This window comes from Sander lucioperca, chromosome 10 (genome assembly GCF_008315115.2).
Source record: "Sander lucioperca isolate FBNREF2018 chromosome 10, SLUC_FBN_1.2, whole genome shotgun sequence".
In the NCBI taxonomy this organism is placed as follows: Eukaryota; Metazoa; Chordata; class Actinopteri; order Perciformes; family Percidae; genus Sander; species Sander lucioperca.
Genome location: NC_050182.1, coordinates 19,729,082 through 19,749,852, shown reverse-complemented (window position 1 = coordinate 19,749,852; position 20,771 = coordinate 19,729,082). Strand labels below are relative to the sequence as shown.

The following is a 20,771-nucleotide window of genomic DNA, read 5'->3' as shown; positions in this document are numbered from 1 at the left end:
TCTGGCAGGTGCAGGACAATGAGAATTACTATAGTGAAAAAAAATGTAATGTCCGCAACACTGCTTTAAGCTCCCATATTTAATAAAAAGGCAGCAGGGTCGAAACGTTGCCTTTTTATTAAATATGGGAGCTTAAAGCAGTGTTGCGGACATTACTGTTCATCTTTACTCGTCATAGGTTGCTCAGGGTAAAAGTAGCAGCTGAATGCCAAACACAAAAAGTTCAAATGTAAATTTATGGATAACCTGAATGCTGTGAATTCCCACTTGTCTCTACATTCTGATATATACTTACTGTATATATATATATATATATATATATATATATATTCATTATCCAAATAAATATTATTCTATTCGTGGCTCTTACATTGTACTTGCTACTAAGGCCTATTTAAGTTCTACAGTGTCCGTGAGATGAATAAAGGTGATGAATAAAGGTAGGTAACACCACCATTCACTTGGTCCATTGAGGGTATTTTGCATTAACCTTTTCAATTTGTAAAACGATTATTTTTTTAAACCAATTACATTACTGTAATAACTTATTTAATATGCTTGTATTTTTTTTTAAAGAGTTAAATCGCAATAAGAATTCTACCTTAACCTCCTGAGGACGAAAGACGCACCAGCGAGTCCAAGCGGTGTCTGACAACACTCCTACTCAAAAAGCCATATTACAAAATGTAATTTTAGACATTTATTTCCTATTTTATTCATGTATTACGCTACTTATTTTGAACCCAAGACTTTTGTACACCCATTTCAAGCACCAAAACAACTGAGTTTAGGTTTGTTTTTCGCAAGAGATTTGAGAAATTTCAAAAAAAGGGAACATCAACGTTTCAGCTTTACGGCCAAATGATCTCTTTACACACTGCTCTGGGACAAATTTGGTTATACTGTACAGAATGCTGACTTTTCTCTGAAAATGTTGATATGAAACACACAGGGATCAGTTATACTTCAAATGGGAATTTAAAAAGAAATGTAAAAAATGCCCTTAGACCTCAGAGGGTTAAACATCTAAATGTAGAACAGACCATTTTGCACGGAGACATCATTTGCAGTTTGCAAGAACATGAAAATATAGATTTTTAAATTTAAAATTAATGATACCGGTTTCATAGTTTGACACAAATCAGACTTCTTGGCTGTCGCTTATATTTCTGCTGAAACTATATGGCAACGTGTGTAATGGAATTAATAAAAGCCCACGAAACAAAAGGCTTAATCCTTAAATCCTGTAAAACAGGTTTAGGTGACTTAGATGATGTCTGCAACATTTGAACATCTTCATCCACCCTTTATTTTCTCTAAAACTCACACACTCCGTTGTGTTTAGTTTGGTAGCATTGCCCTGCACCTCGCTCTTTTTCCTCGTCATTTAATGTGACAGCGTTGGCACACATGCCCCTTGAGACAAAACTCGAGACGACACAATTCTTCCTGGAAACTTTAATTGTTTTGACAACTCCTCACAAGCCAGTGAAGGCCAAGTCCAACAGTGCAGCTGACAGTAATGTACAAGTGCCCTCTCACACTGGCAGGAGGGTGGTGAGGTAAATTCGGTGTTCAATGTCATGAAAAATAAAGGCTTCTTCTTTCATCTTTACATTTTTCTCTTAACAAAGGCTGCTGAATCTCCAACAGGGAAATCGTTTAATATCTAATTAAAGACATTGCCTGTCTGAATACAATTGGTTGTTGTCCAAAAAGGAGTCTGTTAATGTTCACGTTTCATCAATTCATAACCAAAGTTGAATGATTTTGCGGTGTCAATCATTAACCTCGCAAGGAGAAGCTCTGACTGCACAAAAAATAACAGATACATTGTTTTGTAGTGATTTTTTTTAAGGTATTGTAAACACTGCCAGAAGTGCTGTTAACTCTCAAGATGTAATGTGTATTACAAGAGTGCAATGTAACAGAATCAAATTGGGCCTCTTTTCTTTTTTTCTTTGTTTTTTGAAAGATCAAACAGCAGAGTGACCCACTGCTCCTAGCAGGTCAACGTTGTCATAGTTAATGAGTACAAAATAATCCAAGAGAAAGCAGAGCAGGGCAAATAATAAAAGAACTTGTGTTGAACTCCACCACATATCTACATCAGGAGGGCTGCTTCAGTGCACATTTGATACCTCTGCAATGAGCCTGACATGCTACATATTGGAACTATTCCAAAAAACACTGCAAAGAGTTAACTGATATCATGTGAGGACATTATTGGCAGAGCATAACCACGTTCATTCACTAAAGACTTCAAAGTTGAAACACAATATTTACATAACGACAAAAGAAAGGTTTTGATAAAAATATCTTATAATTACAATAGTCTATTTTAAGCATATAAGTCTTCCATTCACATACTTTTTATAGAACATTTGTGTCTCTATATATGTACATTCTTAATTGTCCCGAATCGGAATTGTTCCTCTTTACAATATCAAACATTTTATAATTCCAGGGATGATCCCTGTTGAACACAAATCATCTATTTTAAACAATAGATGTCCAAAAAAATGTACAGTGATTTTTCGCAGTTTAGTAAAGCTTTAAACTGGAGTCATTTTAGTTAATCTTTAAGCACAATTCACAAGCAGTTTTCATAGCTGTTGACAGACAGGTTTTCCAACAAAAACTCCTCAGCGTGGGGATTCCATATTTTCACTCTAATTAGAAAACAAGTGACATTCAAGTGACAAGCAGTAAAGTTAGAGCAACTTAAACAGGGGGGGGAGGAGAGGGAGATGTCTACATATTGACTCCTCGTTCAATGGAACAAAACAAAAAGAAAAGCTGATATGAATAGTGATTTTATTTGGGTTGAGTTCCTCGCAGCGGTTTTGAAATCCCGTTGTGATTGTGCCTCCAGTTGGGTGTGAGTCCCTGGCGAAGCTTTTGCTGGCTTTGGAGCGGCTCTGTGCAGCCTACACACCTGTGGAGGGGATGAATAGCATTGGGAAGGGAGGGGTGAGCTGCAGAGCTCCAGACTGACTGGCGCCACCGACAAAACAGAGAGGCCATGCTTGATCAACAACCCAAAACAAACCAGGTCAAACAACAACCCCACAGCTCCCTCAGGCAAGGCCCAGACTCTCAGATAGACTGCGACAGACTCTCTTAGAGTTCCCCGGTTCAAAAGCAATAGGAGTAAAAAATCCTTTGTGCCATGTGCAATAACTCACGCTTAATTTGCACATGTAATGTAGATTTTTTTTAGAGATTGCTCCTGTGGCATTTTTGTACTTTATGTCTTTGCATTGTTTTATTTTTGTTTATTTGTACGTTGTTTGTATGTGTTTTTATCTTGCACTTCTGACTGCAGATCAAGTTTCCCATTAGGGATAATAATAACTGAATACACCAGGTAGCCTATGTGCTTTTTAGCCTTATCCAGGTGTGTTTAGATACAGTGCTATACATCTAACATTAAAGCCAGAAGAGCACTGAGAGGGACAGACAGAGAGTGAATGAGAGAGAGAGAGGGAGAGAGGGAGGAAGGAGTGTGTGTGTGTGTGTGTGTGTGTGTGTGTGTGTGTGTGTGTGTGTGTGTAAGAATGAAAGAGAGGGCAAGCTGAGGTTTTAACCCTCTCTTCTTCCCAGATTGCTACACAAGCGACAGTTATTGCGCAAAGCACAGCTGCCTCTGAGGTTGGTGCCAATTTCATGTTCCTCAATTATTCTTTTTCTTTGACATGTCCTGGCCTCCCCAGAGCACTGAGAGATTGTCATTTCACACCACATATAGGCTGCAATAATCAAGTTAATGGGGACGCTTCAATGACCACAACTGATGGGGTTTTCTACTGGCCACATGTGTATCAGTGATTTTAAAAAAAACCCACAGCAACCAAACTTCTGATTGTAAACAAAACCAAAATTTAAAATAATGATGAAGGTTAATTTAAGTCAACTTACCAATGCAGTGCTTGTATCTCAGCGGCATAAAATAGAGTCCTCCGGCTTTTTGACTATTGACGTCCTCTACAAAAAGAAGAAGAAGAAAAAGTAACATGTAAAACGATATAGCTGCCATGGATAAGACTCAATAAAAGCAAGGCCTAAAGCCTGTCAAATAAATGATATACAGCAGAGGAGCAGAAAATTAGCCGGCTATATCTGCCATAATAAATTCTCTTATAGCCTACTGAATAACAAATTGACCTTATTGTGCGCAGTGGAGTGGGCTGCAGCCCGAGGTACTTCACCAATCCTGGGATAAGGTGGGCCTCTGACACACACTGTCATTATCATGCAAATCATAAAGCCCGCAATCAAGTGCGCAATCTAACCCACGCCAAATGCGTTTTTACGCATGATTTTTCAAGGCTGTGATGTGAGGTGTATAGCATTTTTGATTGTTTTCTGCCCCCCCCACCTAACATTGAAAGGACAATGACACATACCGGGCATGACGCGCTTTGTCTGAGTCTGACTGGCACAGGGAGATACAGTAAATCGGGGTCCCCGATAAGTCCCGTTGGAAACGAGGAATGGAGAGTCGTCTCCGCTGATTAAAGCTTACCTGGTGGTGGTCAATGTTGAGCACCGTCAGCGGTGTCCGACTGGGGTTGGAGGCTGGGGGAGGGCAGGTCCCGGTCCGCTGTGGCTGTTGTTTATGGAGAGAAGGGTGCGTCTCCAGGGCCAGCTGCAGGTCCAGGATGTAGTCTATGACATGCTGGAGGATCTCCACTTTGCTGACTTTCTTATCCTGTGGAATGGTGGGCACCAGGCGCTTCAGTCGGCTGTAGCAGTCGTTCATGTCGTACTGCAGGCAGAACATGTCCTCCTCTTCCATCCTGCACCGGGCGATGTTGAGGCTCTGCTTCGACAGATAGTGCACGGAGAGCTGGCTACTGCTGGAGGAGGAGTCCTGGGGGTGGACCGGAGTAACAGCCTTCATCTTAGATAACCAGCGGCTCAGAGGCAGAGGCAACGGAAAAGAAAATCAAATAATGACGTTACTGGTAGCAGGAGGTATTTGAGATTATACCACGGCGCTGTAAACACGGCAACAGCTGCTCTAATATCGCCGAAAATTAGCGAGGGAATATAAACCGAAATGCAGAATTCTAGTCTGTCAACACATCCCGCGGAGCCTCACAGTTCCTCTTACTTCAGCAGGCTCGGTGTGAAAGGAATGAATAGATTTCCTACATATATAGAGGAGAGGGGAGGCGCCAAGCCAGCCGGCTGACAGATCAGGGAGAGAGGCTGGTCAATCACCAGCAGCCCGCTGCCCACCGACCCAACAACGGAGCCGAGAAAAAGGCGTGTCTCATTCTGTGTGCGCTGCGGTGAGCTGCCTGCCTGTTCGTAGGAGAGGTGTGTGTGTGTGTGTGTGTGTGTGTGTGTGTGTGTGTGTGTGTGTGTGTGTGTGTGTGTGTGTGTGAGAGAGAGAGAGAGAGAGAGAGAGAGAGAGAGAGAGAGAGAGAGAGAGAGAGAGAGAGAGAGAGAGAGAGAGAGAGAGAGAGAGAGAGGCGATTTTAAACACTTCACATAGGCTACTATTGCTGTACAAAGAAGAAGAAAAAAGTCTCAATTATCTTTACGTCCAGCCATACAGAGGCGTCTTTGCTGGTTGATCCAACCAATGCGATGATATATTACGATACAGCAGGCTGATTAGCATCGTATTGCATATTTAGTGCCGTATTCATTGATGCGAAATTACGCACAGCCGCGCTTGTATTGATCACTCCTCACGGCGCTTGCTGTGACAGATGATCCCAAGCCGAACCACCTGCTTAGACGAAGAAACGTGCTTTACCTCACCGGGAGATCCCATCAAAACGTAAACTGACAGGAGTCAAACTATAAACAAAAAAAATAAAAACTCAACAAAAGTAGGTAATCATATTAATTATTAATTTTAGGACTCGCAGCATACACGGAGATAACGTTAATATTGGCGGTTAACTTGGAATAATATTACATTTCCATACCGGTGTCATGTGTGTGAGTCAGTGGAGAGTTTTTGACCTTATTGTAGTGTATTATTACAATGTTATTTTTGCAGCATGCCTTCGGTGAATTGTTATTTTGCTTTGACACAATTTGTTTTCATCACATGTATTAGAAGGCCATTCATAAAAGAAAATGGTTTCTCAAGCACATATAGCCTAATTCTACCTAATCGTCATCTCTGATTGAATACATTGTTATTATGACTTCATATAACAAACATTTTCAGTTTTACAACGCTGATTGCAGCTCTAGGGGAGCCGGACAGGCCAATTTGGCGGCGCCTCCTTTCCACTCCTTCCAGCTGTGTATTATTGTGCCTCCTACATTCCTCCGCTCTCCGGGACGCGTCGCCGCTCCGCTCCGCTCCTTCAGTCGCCCCGCCGGGCAGACTGCCTGGCGCCGCAAATAGGGAACTCCTCCGTTCACACACGGCTCCTCTCCTCTCCTCTCCTCTCCTCTCCTTTCTTTTATCTTTCTTTCTTTCTTTCTTGTCAGGCAGGTTTCCGAGACAACATGGAAGCTGAGTGTTTTCCATCCAGGGTTCATACAGGGGCCCTGAGTTTAGCAGGGATGACACCCACCTCAGCGCCTCTTTGGAGGTTTAATGTCCCAAACGGTATGGGAACCAGCACAGTCTCCAATGTCATGAATATTGAAAGGCTTAAATGGCTTTAAATGGGTATTTTCCTCTTCTCTCTGTCTCTCTGTCTTCCTCCCTCGTCTCTCTTTCTCTCTGTTTTCTGTTGCCATGGGAAGTGACGGTTCTGCTCAGTAATGTGTGCAACACTGTTTGGTTCAGGGACTACTACTTCAAGGGGGTCAGCGGTATGAATCTTTGATGGAAGCCTTTCCACTTCCAACTCTCGTACATGACAAGCAGATGACAGACGAGGTCTGAGAGAAAAACACTGTCCGGTTTAGCCTTAGCAATGACTTACTAATGCTTACATTTCAACCATGTATGTCCATAATGAAACATGTGGCTTCCGCTAAAAGCTAGTGGGTTGAAAACACTTGCTGCCAAGAATTCAATTGCAGATTCCACAGAAATGTTTCTAATCTTTTCGAACAGGCAAAAACAGTATGAAACTAAAACTAAACATTCAAACGCCATGAAGTGCATTTCCATCCACTTTTGTTATCCACATTTTCAATTTGTGGAAACATTGTAAATTATAACTTGAATATATGTATAAAAAAATGTAAAAGTTGGTGTATTGAATAAAAAAAAACAAAAAAAAACAATTGAAACAGACTTAGCAAATACATCATGACGTATAGTGCGTTCCATTTACCTCGGAACTCGGAAGCCGGGGCTGGGAATGACTTCACACCCGAGTTAGTCTTGCATTACCAGACCTTCCTCCACAGAGCTGAGGAGCAGGGTCTGGCTAGTCCACACAGCATTCTGGGATAGGAGAAAAACGTGCTCTGGTTTATTGGCATTTCCAATCACAATCGTCTTGGCGGTGCTCAGCACCGGACAGAGCCACGGTGCCTCTGCAAAATAGTCTCGTGAAGGAACGTGTTTTGGTGGAACATGTGTACATTCAAAAGTAGTTTTAGTCGTGCAACAGAAAACTCAGATTGGACAGATAGTCTAGCTAGCTGTCTGGATTTACCCTGCAGAGATCTGAGGAGCAGTTAACCATAGTCCTCACAAATCCACCAGAGGTTAGAACGCCAACACAAAGGAATAAGAAGGGGACGAGACATCCGACTGAAAAGAGTGACATCCGGCGGAATTTCCGGCGGCACCAGAGCAATCCTGGAAGTGGAACGTCGTCGATATAGACTACACCCGAGTTGACTGCATTCCATTTACAAGTTAGATTTTTCAGTGTGGCCATTGTTAGCAAGACTAGTTGATAACGACGCATTACGCTGTGTTTTGTGCATACAAACAGCGTAGCAACATGTCCACAGATAGAAGATGAACAGGACTGTGTGTACGACTGATTTAGTGAGACACAATTTTAAGACAGAAGTGCTAATAACTGCATGTTACTACAGCTTTCACTACTGTTGATGCACGGGGCAGCCATGTTGGATTTTGAGCTCAGGGTACTGCGAGATTGACCGACTTCCCAACTCGGAAATCCGAGTTCAGGGGGTGTGTTAACATGTTTTATTGTAAATTAATTATTTTCTGGTTGAGCAAAACATTCATCGCGACTATATGACCTCCCCATAACGCTAACATAAGTATAATACAGTGGGCAACACAGCAACGTAAAGAAAAGACCTTTACGACAGCAGGTGTGGTAAAAACACTATCGCTTTAGTCCAAAGTGGCCTCTAGAATCAACACAAACTGAAAGTTACATATAGACACTTTAAGGTTCAAAGAATAACCTTGTTCAAAGCACAGTTTGGTGTGTCCTGGGCGTGTGGCTAGTGTGTGTAAGCAGAAAAATAAACAAGATGCACTTTGACTCTTTGTGCTCAGTAACCTTGTTATAGTCTATTCTTGTCTGTCTTTAGCCCAGTACCCAGTCAATGATGCATAGATCGACCTCAAGTTCAACACAAGCAAAAACTCAAAGTTGGTCGGAACAAAAGAGGAAACATGAGTGTGCATTATCTTTTGCCCTTCTGTCTTTGTGTTTGCTTTCTTGTGCTTCCTTTGCATGTACTTCTCTAATTGTGGCCCTTCTGGCTCTACTTCCCTAAAGGTTTATAGCGGTGCTGACGGGGGACTGGAGCCAGGTAACTGGAGACTCATTACTAGATAAGCCTCATAGGTGAAACTCTCTGTTTGTTGTGGCTACACAGTGTGGAGACAGATATCAGACTACTTACTTAACCTGTCCGCTCTTTCTGACACAGCTGCTTGTGTGCAGTTCAGGAGAGAGAGTCGGCAGATAGAGAAATTCTTGCATTAGTAGTATTTCAAATTTGTTGTGGTGGGCCAACAGTGCAGCAACCATGTCGAAAGTGGAAATTGCATGATGGCCACATCTGTGCAAGAGGTTTTCCTGGGATGTGGTTGAAGTTACAATGGGTGGTGTGACACACACACACACACACACACACACACACACACACACACACACACACACACACACTTGGGTGACAGAGCAGCCCGACATCTCTTTTCCCTCATGGCATTAAAACAGGAGATGATCTCACTTCATTGAAGCATTGTATGATGGTAACCAGCACGGCTACCACCTTACACCACCTTTTTCTTTTACAAGTGTTGGATTGGAAGTGATTTATTTGGCATTGTGAGGATGACAATTGGGCTTTACAACATTTAAATCATTTAGAGTCCAAAATGGACAAGAAACAGAAAAGGAAAGCATAATGAATGTTGTTTTGTGTCTCTTTGTGGTTGGTTTGTGTCTTTTTGAAGTTGTTTTGGGTCTTTTTGAAGTTATTTGTGTCTTTTTGAAGTTGTTTTGTGTCTTTTTGAAGTTGTTTTGTGTCTTTTTGGAGTTATTTGTGTCTTTTTGAAGTTGTTTTGTGTCTTTTTGAAGTTGTTTTGTGTTGTTTTGTGTCTTTTTGAAGTTATTTGTGTCTCTTTGCAGTTGGTATAGGGGGGCACCAGGGATGACAAATCAGGTGTTTTTTGAAGGATAACACAGTTTACCTTCTGATCCAGTCACTCCTCTTCACTGTAGGATTGTCTAACACGTTTGTTTTGTTTACAACTGGAATCCGGACAGTTGACCTCAGCAGTGTGAGCGGGAGAAAACTACTAAAAACTACTAAATAGCTGTCTGAAAAAAGTGCACATGCGGATTTTGTTTTATTACTCTATATGGCAAAAGCTCCATACCAGGCTATGCTGTTTGGCCTGGCAGTGGTTGTATTCAGTGCTGACACACACTTTTACTTTTCTGTTCAGGTCATCCATTTGCACAACACGCCTCTGTCCCTCATGACCCGTCTTTGGCTACCATCACAGCTACCTCTGAAACTCTCCACATACAGCTCACATTCTCAGAAACGTTCACTCTCTCTCTCTTATGACTCCTGAACTCAGCCCCAGCTGTGCATGCTAGTGTCTGGTTGTGGTTTTGATGGGTGACAGAACAGTCTCTCCAGCTGACACAGTCTGCCCAACAGTTCTTAGAGTAGAACAGACAATAGCTTGTAAATAATACCTAACAGGTGGATTGGCTTTCTGTTATTCGGTCTGTGAGCTGGGTGGTGACACTCTAAGTCTCCAAGTGGCACAGCTTGCACAACAGCCCTTAATCCCTGAAAGTATATCTAACTTTAAACATTTGCATGTCAGTTACTGTTATATCAGGTGTTTAAGAGCTGCTTGTATCTTCTAAACCCAGATCTGTCCGCAGCGGCTGGCTCAGCTGTGGCTGTGACGGGTGGTGCCACACTTTTTTCTTGTTCTCTCCAGGTGACACAGTTTGCACAACATGCCTTATTCCCTGATGGACTCCCAGCTAAACACAACAGCTCTCTCTGTGTCATTTACACAGGTGCATCCACTGTTTACTCTGTGCAACCTGAGTAACCACACACGCACACACACACCCACACACACACCCACACACACACACACACACACACACACACACACACACACACACACACACACGAACACATGCATCTTGAGAGATACCTGAGAGATAAGTTACATTAAACAAAAAGAAAAGATGAATTGCCCACTGCAGCTAAATTGACTTCCTTTAGCTTTTTCGCTGCCATAAAAGAGCTACAACAAGATGGAAAAAGTGCTTCAGAGTAAAAATAGAGAAGAAAGGAAAGAAACATATAACTTATAACTTAGATCATTCTCCCCACAGACAGGTGTATCTTGTGTCAGTCCACCTGTGGGGGTTGTGTTTAGTATCCATGATCTATTCTCATATTAACTGTGCTATAAGGGAGAGCTGTGTTCTGGGCCACACTCATTTAGGTCAGAAGCAGTTCAGTCAAGTCTAAAAGCATTATTCACTGCGTTCTTGTCATCGCCACTGGGAGTTTTTCATAACTCTCACAGCTGCTACTTTCACTTCCTCATTTTCCATCGTGGTCACATCAAACACTCCTGACCTGGCGTTTTGGATGCTCGCTCAGTTTGCCGGGTCCTGTTTGTATAGCAGACATGTAGGTGTAGACAGATGTGGGTGTGTGTGTGTGTGTGTGTGTGTGTGTGTGTGTGTGTGTGACTGACAATAGGTGTCCCATTGTTTGAATCCAAATAATTACTTCTTTCAGGTTAAGCTTTGTACAATATTCTGTTGGCCGTTTAAAAAAAAAACAATGACACAGTTTCAGAGACAAAATGTTTACCTGAGACAGAGGGCACAACATCAATGAGGTCAAAATGGTGTCCTTCTGGTTATCAGCATGTCAAAGTGAAAACTAAAGAGCATCAGTACAGTTGGATCGTGTGCTTGAAGTTGCAGAATGCGCAGAATCAGTTTAGATCCACACAGTGGCGATTTTAGACCCATTTTGAACCCCCCTTAAATTTCATCTCAGCCCCCTAAAAATTCTAATAATGAAAAAAAAAAAAGTTTAATCAATTTTAGTGCGTCAAGTGAACTTGTCTGTTTGTGACAGAGGGCAACAATTACAGGTTGAAAGAAACAGGTTTTAATATCTTGTGTCGCTGTCGCCAATGCTATGCACCTGTAACCCAGTCAAGGAAAGTTTTATTTAACCCTTTTGCCAGGCACTGTATCCGTGTCACATTCTCATCAGGGGCTGAGCCCCCCTAAAGGTCTGATCCTAGAATCGCCCCTGGATCCACAGTTGTTCACATCACCTACATGTGTACTGTATAGACCAGGGGTCAGCAACCTTAAGGTGACTACACACCAAGCCCATAATTGTCCGTCTGACAGTCTGGCGAGGTCAGTGACTCGAGTCTGTTCGGTGTGTTCCGTGCTGTCGTCCGTCCGAGGGGCCGTCGTCCTTCATTTTGGCCGATTTGACATGTATAATCAGCGGGGCGGGCACTGCCGGCAGTCAGACTCAAATGACCCATCTGATTGGTGGAGAGCTAACCAGGAAACGGGGAGCTGAATGAGCGTGACTAGAGTCTCTCAAAATCTGACGAAAATTTTTTAAACTGACCTTTGTTGATCTGAAATGAAGACAGATTCAGCAACTGCACGGCCTATTTCTCTCTTAAAATGTTTTCAGAAACACGTTTCGGTGAACTATTTTAGTAAAATATGAGATTGTGTTCTGAAAGAGCCGCCATGACAGTCTGGCTTTGAATTTCCGGAGAAACAAGACCCACGTGACGCGTTCGTCCAATCAGCTGCCAGTTTTCATTTTTGGGCGACAATACAGATTAGCGCCGCCTGCTGTTATGGAGACGTATTACTTCTCGTCGCTTTGGTGTGTTCTGAGGAACTTTTTTGACCAATTTGGGGAGACTGATCAGTCACACTAGCTTTTCTGCCGAGGGTCGGCCGTCTGGTCTGTGTGTCTGGGCCTTTAGGCACACGGTAGCTTAACCAATGGCACACTAGCAATACAACATGTTAAAGTGTCTCTTCCACAGCCCTGTTATTTATGGTAGTGTGATTGACTTTTTCCCCATCGGCATTCTGCAAAGACCTGCCCTACTCTGCCTCTGATTGGCTAGTACACTAGTACACACAGGAAGTTACACTGCCTGGGCGTGCCTGGTAGATGATGGCAGGCTTAATGCTGATATGGCACACTGATTAACAAAAACATTATAAAATGGCACTTCATATTAAAAAGGTTGCTGAGCCCTGGATGGACCATTGGTTCCCAATCTTAACCCACAGCAGCCTTCCATAGCCATTTATTTTCCTTTCTACCAGGCCAAGCTCACCTCACTGCATACATCACATATGCCATACAGTATATGAGCTTATATCAGTATTACATAATATGATATAAGGCTATTTTCAAAGAAAAAAGGTCAGCTGTTTTTCTGTTTGTTGCAGTGCAGCTTTGAAGATAAATATTGAACTTAAATTAAGCAATACAAAGTAATAAAGTACACTAATGGGTTAATTGGGTTTCTTTCGTTGTGCTTGAAAGTAAAATAAGCTTTCATTTTTAGGTTTTCAAGAACAAAAAATACACGTGTATGCTTTGTTTTGTCTTTTCTCTCTCTTAGTTGCTATTGTGGTAATTACATGCAGATTGTTCTGGCTTAAAGAGCTTACTTGGCTAAACATGACAGTTTTTCCCTGTGGATGAGGGATTCCAGTATATAGGGCTATGTTCACACTTGGCGTCTTTTTTTAAGCTGACATTATACTCCTTATACTATACTTTCAAAAAAGTCCTGAGCGCTTTTTCAAACGCCACCACCAACTTCTTTATTTGCAGCTCGGAGTGTATTTGGTAGTTGAAAAAAGTTGAATTTTTCTGAAAAAAAAACGCACTACGTCAAGCGCTTTCTTGACAGCCGACCAATGACAAGCGAAGTAGCCAGACCTGATGTTTCCATAACAACAAGAAAAAATGGAGTCGGAGCACAGCGAGTTATACGGTATGACCGGGTGCTCCCAGTACAGGGAACTCGCCTTGCTTTATGTAACGTTAGCAGCACCACTCTCTCTCTCTGTTCTTTCTCTAGCTCGCTCCACCTCTTAGTTTTATCTAACGTTAGCACCGATCCACATACCGCTCTAGCTAGGATACTGTAGCAGTAGCTGTTGTTATAGCAACAAACTTTTTGGAATAAGTCAAGTCAAGTCAACTTTATTGTCAATTCTGCAATATGCGCCAGACATACAGAGCAATTGAAAATATGTTTCTCTTCGACCCACGGTGCAATAAGGACACATTCAACAAGTATATACAGCTTTTTTTTACTACAAAAGCGCCCTAGTCAACTTTTTCTTGTCAAAAAAGACGCCAAGTGTGAACATAGCCTAGGACAGCTATCTCCCCTTCTCCACAGTGAGACAAGCAGCTTTCACTCTTCAGTCGGATTGGAGTTATTTTGGCCATCTCAGACTGTGGGGAGGGCCGAGATGTAGCAGCATTTCTTTGAGCTCTGTCTGCAGTGAAAAACCTTTCCATCACTCGCTCCGATTGTATCTTCTATATCTTATATCTGACTGCTGTGCACCTGGCCGAAATGCATGTTGCGTTACTATGACAACCAGCAACAGTGAGCTGCGGTCACCAGTCATGATTTCAATGTTTATTGCTTATTTGTCAAATTTTTATGTTTAAAGACGCTATATAAAAATGTAGATAATGTAAATGTTGCCTGCTTTTTGATGTGGTGAAACATTACTCAAAATATACATTCTTGCTCAGCAGATACAGTAAATGTCCTTTAGATATATCCTTTCTCCAGTCACAGTCAGGGTTAGGGTTAGCATACGGTATGTTAAGAAACAGTAGGAGACTAACATTATCTCAGCAGTGAAAAATGAGCTCTAAATGGGCCCCATTTAGCTATTAATAAGCTAAATAACGAGAAGCCAAGTCTGGTGGTTTGGTGGAGCAATCTGGTTAATCAAAAAATAAGAAAGAAATTTCAAACTCTTAACTGAGCGGTGCATACATTCTCTGAGGATGGTTGGTAATAGGGTTAGGGTTACTGTGTGTGCAGCTGAAAGCCATTGTGAATTAGATAAACCTTTTTGCACATCTGAAATTGAAATGGAAGCTTGCATCAGCTTATGCTTTTTTACATTTTTAAAGGTGTATTCATATGCAGGCCTAGCCTGACAAGTCAGACCCACATCCAGATGTTGGGTCTGGGAACTCACCATTGGTAGGGCTCAATCTGAGGGGCGGGATAAACGTTTGTCTTTCAAATTCCCTCTGCATGCAATAGGATAGCGCTACAACCAACTAGAGCAACGCTAGTTGATAGATTAAACTTTTGCCGTATCCGGGCGGCAAAACTCCGAACACATCTTCCTTTTTTAAGAATGACTTCAGTGCCGTTCTTTGTTCTTTTCTCAAAGTAAAGCTTAACTCCAAGTCTTCCAGAGTCGCGGTCAAAGCCGATTCCAAAGACCGCTGTTCGCCAGCAGCAGCAGCCATCTTCTATGTTTTCAAGTAGCAGGGAATTCACACAGAACTGTCGCAACTCTGCCGTCATTATGTTAAGCCCGCCCACCGACTCTATACACGATGTGATTGGCCTGTCCAGAATTAGGTTTTTCCAGCTCGCAAGCCAATGGAGAGTTGCTAGACGACCCTGGCTGCAAATTACATTTGCTGCCGCTAGGGTGGTCTAGATTTCTAGGCTAATGCAGGCCCTTACTTTGAATATAACTAGTCTGCACTATCACTCAACATAGTATACACTAAGTTACACTAAGGATAATACAATAAATACACTAAGTAAATTTACAGCAGCATGGAGCAAATTATTTGGGGGGAATGATTTGGGTGATCTTTCTGATTATGTAGCGTGAGGATATGTAGAACGAACGGGATCTCTTCATATTTTGGTGCAGGCTGTTGCGTTGGTTAGAATTTACTTCTTACTACACTGTGAGAGACATAAAGATTTAAGAACGACCTACCAGGACAAACAGTCAGAGAAGGCTAAAAGACTAACCACTGCATCCAGTTTGCTATGTACAGTATGTGTCAGTGTGCAGTTTATTTTATTACAATTTGTTGAATCATATGACTAATAATACTGCCAATAGTGATAATATCTTTCCAATGAACTTAAAATGAATTGGACAGCCTGTCCACACCCAGAAAACGACCATACATAGGTAGATTGTGCAAGCAGCAACCGACTATTATGTTTCTTGTTAGCCGGCAAATTCGCGTGGCTGTAGTAATTATCACGAAAGCAAACGAGGAAGTGAGCTGTCAAAGTAGAAGAGCGCAGGACTTTCACTCAGGCAACCAGTGTTAGTGTCACATGTGAAACCAAAAGTCCTTTTAAAATGGATTTGCGTGTTACCCATGAGTTTTACCGACCTTATTCTGTGACGCAATGACGTCCGTGATGCCACGTTACGTCCTTATTTTAGTAGTGTTATGTGACTCATTTTAAGCCAATCGCTGATGTTTCCCTTACCTTTAGTGTTTGTGTAACCTAAACTTAACTAGTTCCGTTTAACGTTTACTATGTGTTTAAAACTGCTCTCGTACGATCACATGATTAAACCGCCACCGTGCAGCAGTAAATAGAAAGGTCGTCTCTGTGGTGTTGGGGTCTTTCCGCCAACGTGTGGCAGTAAATAAAACAGTTGTATCTGTAGTTTTTGGAGTCTTTGGAAACCGACCGATTACGTTGTTTAGGTATGAGGATGTGTTAGGTAGGCAAGGTTGACAGATAGACGATCTATATATTTTGTTGAAACACAATCTATAAATGATGAACCAAAGTTCTTTAGCTTCTTTAACTACTTTGGTTTCATTACAACACTGGTGATATTCTACATTTGTCTTATTGTCCACAAATCCCATGACAAGACAAAAATCAACAACAAATTGATTCTACGAACAATTGTGTGTATCCAAATCCTGATGTATCTTACATACTGTAGCCAAAAACACATCAATGTGCATCACCGTTGCACTGGGTGACATATTCCTTTATTACTATTCATATAGAAAAGTTTATTCTGACTCAAACACACACTGTCCTGCTGCCGGGAAGAGCACTAGAGCACCAAATGTGTATTAATCTGCAACTGAAAATAGTCCCTAGCAAATGCACTATTTCCTTCTGTTTGAGTAAGATTTGCTAAAAACTAAAGTGGCCAGCTGTTTGAGCAAATTACTGGGAAAAATTAAACTATATCTTTGTGAAGGCTTGGGGCTGAGTGCCTCAGCCAGGGTCGTTGGAAGAAGTTCTAAAGTATTAAAAGTTAGATTAAGGCATTGTGATTTGGGTTTTTTCATGGAAAGAACAATACAAAATATTGTCAGCCTTCTTTAACTTTTCTTCTTTTTTCTTTAACTGCAGTCACCGTATGAAAAGCTATAGCAGCCACTTATACCATACAATCAGGGGTTAAAGTGTGATCAGGCAGGTGGGGAAAACCAAACACTTTAAAGTTTCTTACTTCTTTAAAGTCTCTGTCCACTACACAGCACTTAAAGAAAACTCACTTTTAAACCTAGTTCACCACTCTCGTTATTTCCTTCTTTCGTTTTTTGTTTGATTGAAGTTTATTTTGTCAAAAAAGATAAATACGAACATGTACAAGCAAGAAAACCAATAAAACAAAATACTCAGCAAACATATCTTTCAAAAATATTTCATACAAATCAAATAAGGATTTCCATGTTCAAAATGAAGTAGGAAGAAGTTGGTGGTGAGGAACAGCAAGAGCAATTGCCAGGAGTTAAGTTTGGATTAAAACAAAGTTATGTGTGTGTTAACTGCATGCCAAATTAATCAGCGCACACAAGGCAAATTAATTAATACATAATAAATGACCTGTTGCTGACAAGCATTTAAAAGAATATTTATAAACGGACTCCGACACAGTCACTCCACATAAAAGACACTATGTTCACTTCCAGCTAAGTTCACAGAAAACAATAAGGGCAAAACAGCATCACCGATCTATTTTAACCAAATATTCTCTGTCTAACTCAGCCTGATCTGCGTACGTTAGCGTGTCGCTCACTACCGAGCCTATTTATGACCCGTAGGCTATCGACAATGAGATCTTCACCTGTTCAACTGACTTTACCAGATAGTACGCAACTGTCCTGCTTTTATAACAGACATGTGAACTAACCACAGATAGTTGCCATGTTAATGGACTCACTGCGGTGCGCTACTGAGAATGAATAGGGGAAACACTGGAATTGATATTTGGCGCCTACAATCATTTTCAAATGTATTTAGAATAGTCCCTATCCACAGACTATCATCTGATCACACTGAGTACGTTTACATGCACACTAATATTCCACTATTATTCCGAATATGACAATATTCTGAATTTGATACAGGTCATGTAAACAGCATTTTCCAGGTTGGAAATTCCAAATAAGGCCTTTTTTCCGAATATAGCATTTCCAGATTAAGACACGTAGGATATTCCGGCATTATTCAGGTTTTAGAGGCATTCTCTGGACATGTATGCAGCGCATTCGGAATATGTGTCTTAATTGGAGTTTTTAGCGCAGGCTTATGGTCACCTCTGTGCATTGCTATGGTTGCTGTACACAAACCAACCAGCCAAAAGTTTGCAAGGCTGCAGACCCGATAAGAAGGAGAACCACAGCTACTTTTAAACATCATCAAAGACTTGGATATCAGCAGGTTTTTGGATATGCGCACACATCGCTATGTCGTACTTTTCAAGCAGCTGGTTGAAGGAATGAAAGAGGGATGCTGTGTTCACACGGTCCAAAAAGTTCGCCACTGCTGGTAAACTTAGAAAAAAATCACATTTTGCACGGCTACATGTAAACGGGAATATTACTGGAATATTCATTTTCATTAGCCATGTAAACAGCTTAGTCGGAATATCGTTTTTCAGAATAAGGAAAAAAAACGGAATATTATGTGCATGTAAACGTAGTCATTGACTAGTCTGAGCCTGGTAGATCACAGTACTCCAGGGTCAGAAACCTCTCTGCAGGTTTCACTTGGATGTGATCAGTCAAATGGTGAGCAGATATACTCATTCTGTTCCACCAGTCTTCACCAGAGATGTTTAATCCACAGGAGTGGGAATGAGAGGATTGAGAGGAATAGAAAGTACCCGCAGAAAGGACTGATGACGACACCAGTGTCAGAGTTAATGAGGGACTCGACCCTGTGACCTGCAGGGTCATTAGGAGGGCTATGATGCCTTGTGGGGACAGATTACGGCCCATTTGTTCCTGCTCCCCTACTTAGCACAACAGACTGTTGAACCTGAAAAGGCAGCAGTCGATGGACAGACTGATTGATATGTTGATTGATCGCTTTGGACAGCTAATCAGATAACATGATGGAAAGTTGCAAACACTTTTAGTAATTCTGTAACATTAGATCACTATATGTTTTATATAAAAACATGTTTTTCCTGTTTCATTTTTGTTGTGAAATTTGGAAATTCTAATGTAAACCCAGTCTCTTTTCATTCAGATAAGTCCCCATACACAGCCTCACACTTTACGCGCATTTTTCTTGCCTGGATAAAAACCCTCCCTTTCACTTTTCCTGGAACCTCCCACCACAGGCCCCCACCCCTTCTAAACATTTTTCTTTCTTGGAGGGACTTTAAGGAAGAATGTCATTCAACACATTCAACCGCTCGCCCCCAAATCTCTGCTGCAAACATGTTCCCACTGATTCTCTCAAAGAATTAATTGCTCCAAATAATCTCACCATCTGGTTGTGGAGGTCCATACCTACGAGGCTGTTTGCATTGCGAAGGTTGGGGCCTATTCAGACTCCCGCAATGATGCTGTGGTGCAGAGAGAGGGAGAGAGGTGGTGAGGCTTGCCAGGAGGCTGAAAAGAGGAGGGAATGACAAAGACCACCATCTGCTCCTTGTCTTTCTTGACGGCGACCCCGGACGCCAGCGGAGACCCTGCATCTCTATGATCCAACTGCAGACCACTGACTGGAATGTTATTGAGAGAGAGAGAGGATGGGAAGAACGAGGAAGGCAGTAAGTGAGAAAGAAAGAAAGAAAGATAGAAAGAATGCAGTCTTGAGAGCGGCAGGACCTGACTTCTCCTATCAGCTTTCCTGCACTTTTGCATACCATTAAACTGTCAAACGTTACACAAACTTTTGAAACTAAAAAGCAAATCAGGTATGTTTTCCCAAGCTAGGTTTAGGGTTAAATCGTTCCTGATGTCAGAAAAGTGCACATTCACAAATATTATGATGCTGACAACTTGTGCCGCTGGGCACATAATATATAGCCTATATATGAATTTGATATACATCCTCGCTGTTTTTTTTTTTGTTTTTTTTTTTTACTTCCACAGTGACAGCACCCCTTACATTAGTATTCTCCAGGGCGTGTGAACTTTTGCTTCTGACCAAGTAGTTTCAGAGCTGTAATTTGATTGGTGCAACATCTCTGTGTGAAAAATGGAATTTCACATAAATTACAATGGTCACCCCCCCAGCAGCACGGCCACAGCGCTGTAAGATGACGTAGTATAAAGAGAGACAACGGTAGGGAGTAGTATGAAAGACCTAAAATCTGCGTAAGGAGGTTGGTTGAGGTGGTGGATGTGCGTGTCACTGAAACGTACATTTTGTCACCCCACCCACGATCTTTTCCTAAACCTAACTATCCCGTTCTCTCATGTCAATTAAACAAACGTCCCGACCCAGAGCGTCAAAAAGTGACACCAAGAGTCCCGACCAAGCGCGTCTAAATATGACGTCAAAGGCTAGGCGTGAGTCCCGAGAGCATTAAATAGTGACAGCAATAGTCCCGACCCAGAGTGTCAAAAAGTTTCGCCAAGAGCCCCGACCAAGCGCGTCTAAATATGACGCAATAGGAGATGTTTTGCGTCACTAACAACTGCCAAAGGCACCTGACCAGCAATGGGAGTGACAACGTGTTGGTCATGCCATCAAATGTCAGTCAACAGTAGCCTTGGTAAGAAAGGCCACCTAGAGTACACACTTTTTCCTTCAATATGTCCAAAAACAGTTTTATCCTCTTTTTAAAATTAAAAAAATCTACCTACAACAGTATTATTATATATCCTTACAAATACAATTCTAAATTTTTTCTTTTCTTCTATTAATGTGTGCTTGGAAAAAATGATTTCCCTCCGTATATCTCCACATAGCGAAGCATATCTCCTTTTTTCCTGTTCAATTAGGGCTCTTTACAAAAAAAACAAGTGTGTGTGTGTGGGTGCGTGTATGTGCGTGTGTGTGCCTGTGTGTGCGTGCTCATGTGTGTGTGTGTGTGTGT

General features: G+C 41.7%; 1 protein-coding gene across 2 annotated transcripts; it reads right to left on the bottom strand.

The window, feature by feature from the left end:
* Positions 1-1,443: 1,443 nt before the first annotated feature.
* On the bottom strand, positions 1,444-5,293 carry id4 (inhibitor of DNA binding 4). Of its 2 annotated transcripts, XR_004101225.2 has the most exons (4): positions 4,529-5,293; positions 4,168-4,216; positions 3,922-3,987; positions 1,444-2,938 (listed from the first exon to the last, which is right to left on the bottom strand). XR_004101225.2 is itself a non-coding variant. In XM_031277623.2 (3 exons), exons 1-2 carry the CDS (start codon positions 4,904-4,906, stop codon positions 3,940-3,942), a joined length of 426 nt encoding a protein of 141 aa, XP_031133483.1. In that variant the 5' UTR covers positions 4,907-5,275; the 3' UTR covers positions 1,444-2,938; positions 3,922-3,939. The 2 variants fall into 2 exon arrangements, 1 of the variants encoding a protein (XP_031133483.1); XM_031277623.2 differs by lacking the exon at positions 4,168-4,216 and having other exon boundaries at positions 4,529-5,275.
* Positions 5,294-20,771: the final 15,478 nt, after the last annotated feature.